Below are 5,713 nucleotides of genomic sequence, written 5' to 3' on the forward strand. Positions count from 1 at the left end.
ATAAACATCAAAAAGCAACATCAAGACTACTCTTAATTTCAGTTATTTTAATACCAACAAGTGGTTCAAAAACTGAAACAAAAAGGATTGTTTCACCGGAAAATATCAGAACAAACAATAAGCAAAAGACAGCAAAAACATGAGTTCAGAGCTCCTCCATCATTGGAATCTTAGTCTAAAAACAAACAAAAGCTTAGTTTATGGATACGCTTGCGGGTTCTTAGTGATAAAGATGAAGATATATTGTTTTAATTCTAAAAAAGGTTATTATTTTGAAAGAAGATGATAAAATGACTGAATTTAAAAAAGATGGAATGATAACTAACAGTTGTTATGTTGAAGGACTAATTACGTCAAAAAAATAATGTTGGTGATCGGTTAACTCATGTATAAATCATGACTTACATAGTTGAATGCATATAATACGAGTTTTGAAAATTGGATGCATATAATAGAAATTTGGTGAAAGTTCCATGTAGTTTCAAATAATTTTTTCTAATTTTGTTTTTAACAAAATGTACAAAGTAATATTTTTTATATTGAGAAATTTTAATTTTGACTATGTGACATTTACAAAACATATTTGTAAATGTAAATCTAAATCTGAATGTTAATAAAAGCCCTTGTAAAAAAAAAAAAAAGAAGATTACAAAAATCGTCCAAATATAATTAAACTGTAAACATTCTAACACCCTCCAGATAAAGATCCCCATTCCTTCGATAACCCCTGCCGTTTCACCCAATTGCCTTCTTCATAATGCCGAGTATTATCAGTCGCAGGTTAACCAAGTTATGGACGGGAGTAGCAGCAAACACCACCGCAACAACCACCCGAATCAATCGTTCGTACAGTTTGATTCCGATGGTGATTGAACACTCGTCGCGCGGTGAAAGAGCGTACGATATATTCTCCCGGTTACTGAAAGAAAGAATAATTTGTATTAATGGACCAATTGGAGATGATACAGCGCACGTTGTGGTTGCTCAGCTTTTATATCTTGAATCTGAAAACCCTTCTAAACCTATCAACATGTATATCAATTCTCCTGGTGGTGCCGTTACTGCAGGTCTTTCTTTTTTCTTTTTTTATTCATTTAATTTAATTGTTTATCATTATATTATTTTTTAGGGTTTAATTGATTAATTGATGTGTTGTTTGGATTGTTACATGCCCTAAAGTCCCAAATGTCGTTTTTTTCTGATGTTGCTATCCCTAATGCCCAAAACGCCCCTTATACCATAGATAATGGGGCGTTTGTCCCCCAACCCACTCCTGGGTGTCACCACAAACGCTTGTAATGGCGCGTTTGTGGGTAAGTTGACGTGAGGCGTTGGTGTTCCAAAAACGCCAAGAATAAGAGGGGGTGAGGTGAGGTGGATGCCTTCTCCCTCCAACTTTTGATTATTTACACCTCAAATACCAATTAAATTTTACCACATCACCTAAAGCCTTCAACAACCCTCTCAACAAAGGCCCCCATTACAACTCCCTCCTTCCCCAATCATTGACATGTCTGCGTCATATCCCAAAAAGTACCCCTTTATCCACTCCACATCACAGTTACCATCATCCGTGAACCTATGGGGTTTTCCGGCAAAAATAAGTGGGGGCGTTGATCATAGATCTACGGGTAATATTTTAACATATTCTTATCATTTTTTTTTCACTTTTTCACTCAACTATCAATCATATTTTGTCTACTCACCCACAACCTTCCTGCAACCTTCCACACTACACTCCGTCATCCCACAATTTTGCAACATCACATTTATCCCACACAAAAAAATGCCCACAACGACTCTACGTGTCACCATAAAAAATGGTCTTATGTTACCGGAGTGGTGTCTTTAATTTACTGTTGCCTATCCTGATCATAGTTCAACGGCAACATTTTAACATTTTCTTATTACAACAACAACAAACCCAATCCCACATGTGTAGGGTATGGGGATGTGAGACGTAGACAATCGTTCATATATCCTAGAATAAAGAGAAGTCATTTATCCACCCGAGTTAAACACTCCAAGAGTAGAGAAGGTACTCCTCTCTGCTCGACGGATAAAGAGATTACTTTCAAAAGGACCTCCAGCCAAAAAGTAATAGATATATAAAATAACAAATAAAAAATAAAAATAAAAAGAGACGCCGTGAAAATGGTGGAATCAAATTTCCATGGGTTTTAGATCATGCCCGAAATTTAATTTAGGCTTTAAGATTTTTTTATTATTTTTTCAAAATTTTCACTCAATTATCAATCGTATTTTGTCTAGTCACCACTACCCTCTCTCGCAACCTTCCCAACTACACCCCTGCATCTGCCACATTGCAACGTCAAAATATCCCAATCGAATAATCGCTACAACGACTCCACGTCATAGTCACCAAAACAAATGGTCTCATATTACCGGGGCAGAGTTTTTTCTTTTAGTTTTTTATGTTCTTAATTTGTTGTTGCCTATCCTAAGTATTAATTCTCGAACCCTTTTCCTAGCCACCCTGACTTTCTTTTCAAGGGAGGTGTTAACTTGAGATTACTTTTCAGTACATCACTTTGTTGAAATTTGTCTTCTTATTATATTGTAGTACATAAAAAGTTTGGGGTTGCTTATGGCTAAACATTATGTTCAAAATGAGCACCACTTCACCGGTATCCGAAAAACTAAGTTTCCCTTTATTATCAACTAACACAGCCTTACCCAAACACTTCAAAAGTGTGCATTCCATTTAAAGACTTAATAAGTTATGTGTGCTTGGATTAGCAATTTATAAAGACATATGGCTTCTTCCCAACACATCTCAAGGGGTAATTTTACCGACACACTTTTAGGTTGACAAAGCTAATAATTTGAGGATTTGTATAAATTGAAAATTGTTAAATAGGTGTTTTTTCCTAGGAGCAAGGTGGTGGAGGTAGTCAAGAGAGATTTGAATAAAAAAATTATCAGTATTTAACTGTTTGATGCTAAATCAGATTAGACATAACATTTTGACCCTATAGCTTAGGCATATTTACAAGATTATGTCGTGTATGAGCAATGATATCTTAATTAAATTTTTTTAGATGTCTTCATTAGGGGATTATACTACTATAGAACTAAAATAACTAATGAATATAAGATTCAGAAGCCTGAAACGTGACATACTTGAGTTACCAGAAGGTGTTGCAGTTTGCACTATATGATCACAAAATACTAACATAACTAAATGTGTGTTTTTCTTTTAGTTTTAGTTTTAGTTTTAGTCCCGTAAACATTTCCTCTAGTTGCACTGTGAGTACTACACAATCTAATGTATCTTATGTTAACAAAAACATTGAGCTGCATCGTTGATCCCAAACCTTGGTACCCATTTTGGCCTTTATTCCTTCCTTGGGTCATTTTTTTGCTTCCAAACTTGTTACGTTTATTTTTTTTTTTTTTCGTTTTTCAAAGGATGTTTATTATTGAATTGGTTCATACGTATTTAGTTGAACCTGAAAAAGTGTTCTATAGGCCATAGCCATCTCCCCGTTTACTCTATTGAATAAGTGTTTCAGATGGTTTTGTTTTCGATGTACACACGATAATCAGTTGTTTAGTTTAACCCGCAATTTATCTTTTAGGCAATTTTGTTTTACATGTTTTTATACGCACCGGGTTGAATCCTCTCCAAATCAAATTTTATATATTAATGTAATATTACTGTGTACATTGTGCTACAACTTTCCAATTTAGTTATGAAGTTCTCTTGTGATGACATAGCAATTTTCTTTGTTGTAATGTTGTGACTAATAATAATAACTAATGCTGTCTTTATTTATAGGTCTTGCAATATACGATACGATGCAGTACATTCGTTCTCCGATTAGTACGATATGTTTGGGTCATGCTGCCTCAATGGGTTCTCTACTGTTAGCTGCTGGTGCAAAAGGGGAGCGAAGAGCTCTTCCTAATGCTACGGTCATGATCCATCAACCCTCGGGCGGATACAGTGGGCAGGCTAAAGATATATCCATTCACACTAAGCAAATTGTTCGAGTTTGGGATTCACTCAATGCGTTATATGCAAAGCATACAGGACAATCGATTGATGTAATTCAGAAAAATATGGACCGAGACTACTTTATGACACCAGAAGAAGCAAAGGAGTTTGGTATCATTGATGAAGTCATAGATGAGCGACCCATGACTTTGGTGACCGATGCTGTTGGGAATGATCAAAAGGGGAAAGTTTCAGAGTAGAATTTGAATGTATGATTGTGTTATTAAACTTCTTTTTTTAGGGTACGTTATTTCGCATAATCTGATGTATTTCATTGATGTTGATGCAGGTATCTGGGTAGCAAAAGTTGACTTTGACATTCGTCTGATTTGATTGCAGAAGATAAGTGAATTTTGGCTTTAACTTTTGCTACTTTTGTCATTTTAACGGACTTGAGTAGCTTTTGGCTTTGTCAGTAAGATCTAATTTATCAGAGACGTGCGCTTTTATTGGGCAATTTATATTCATAAAGGGAGATATGCTGATACTGTTGTTGGGATTTAACAAGTTCATAATATACTTAAACCATTTTAAGAATTAAGAAAGCGGAAGCACGTTAATTACCAATTTTAGTCTTGTTAAACTTTAACCAATTAAAGTTAAATCCCAATTAGGATCAAGTTGTGAAACATACTTACAAACTAAGAGTGGGTTTAGAGATTATACCTCCTCAAGCTAGTTGAGGGTTGTTTTCAAAGTTGCAAGATGATGATGAAGATGATGATGAATGTAAGCCTCAAAGTGATGAAACCTCAAGAGATTATACCCCAAACTTTTCACCAACACCCTAGCTTTTAGTTAGGATTTATTTGACACTTGAAACCAAGCTTGCAAAGAAGAAAATGGATCTCCTTTTGACCTCCAAAGGCCACGGCCTGGACAGCTGCAAAAGAGGAGTTTTGTGCAGTTTTTTTTGAAGTGTAATTGCATGTGTATGTTGTTCCAAGAGTCAAGATGCTAGTATATGGAAGTGGGAAAGCATGGGTCAAGGAATCTAAGTCATAAGCATGTGAACTTGCAACTCCAAGGCCACTTACTCTTCCATGTTATAAAATAAGTTTTATATAAATTAAATTTTATAAAACTTCCATATACATATATATTTGTTATGTACATATATTTTATAAAACCAAAACTTTATAAAATGTAACATAACAAAATAAATTATTTAACCTATAAATAATTTAAACTCTTGTTATATAAATTATTCCATAATTTATATGTATACACACCAAGTAATATTTCAGAAAACCATTTTTCTTAAAGTTCAAGTGTCGCGTATTTAATCAATGATCCAATCGTTAAGATTAAATACGTATAAGGTGTCGGTAAGTTTGTTATTGGGTATGACCCGACTTGGATCATAACACATTAGCCACATTAATTTAATATGTCTCTCGGGCATACAAAATACCTTCAATCTCCCACTTGCACGAGAAACATAAGAAATTAATGCAAGTGATGGATACCACCTAACGACCGTCCATCACCCTCAATATGCTATGACTTTGTGCTATTCAATAACATCATCCCTTTCGAGTTCCCACCTCGAATATGAATAGGTGAATCTTTCATTATATCCTTTCGTCCTAGATGTCATGTTAAATCCAAGAGATACAGAGTGATCACTCTCTTTTAGATTTAACTTTATCAGGCCTTAGACATCTGACTCTCAACGAATAAGAGGGACAA

At 34.8% G+C, this 5,713-nt stretch overlaps 1 protein-coding gene across 1 annotated transcript; it reads left to right on the forward strand.

Moving 5' to 3' along the window:
- Window positions 1-675: 675 nt before the first annotated feature.
- On the forward strand, window positions 676-4,507 carry LOC139848293 (ATP-dependent Clp protease proteolytic subunit 2, mitochondrial-like). Its single transcript, XM_071838029.1, has 3 exons — window positions 676-1,067; window positions 3,803-4,230; window positions 4,311-4,507. Exons 1-2 carry the CDS (start codon window positions 758-760, stop codon window positions 4,219-4,221), a joined length of 729 nt encoding a protein of 242 aa, XP_071694130.1. The 5' UTR covers window positions 676-757; the 3' UTR covers window positions 4,222-4,230; window positions 4,311-4,507.
- The last annotated feature ends 1,206 nt before the right edge of the window (window positions 4,508-5,713 follow it).

Source organism: Rutidosis leptorrhynchoides, chromosome 5 (assembly GCF_046630445.1).
Source record: "Rutidosis leptorrhynchoides isolate AG116_Rl617_1_P2 chromosome 5, CSIRO_AGI_Rlap_v1, whole genome shotgun sequence".
Lineage (NCBI taxonomy): Eukaryota > Viridiplantae > Streptophyta > Magnoliopsida > Asterales > Asteraceae > Rutidosis > Rutidosis leptorrhynchoides.

Excerpts from the sequence above, each read along its gene's own strand:
- LOC139848293 (XM_071838029.1), top strand. The coding sequence starts at position 758 with ATGCCGAGTATTATCAGTCGCAGGTTAACCAAGTTATGGACGGGAGTA. Across the intron at positions 1,068-3,802 it reads TGGTGGTGCCGTTACTGCAG|GTCTTGCAATATACGATACG; the intron begins GTCTTTCTTTTT and ends CTTTATTTATAG.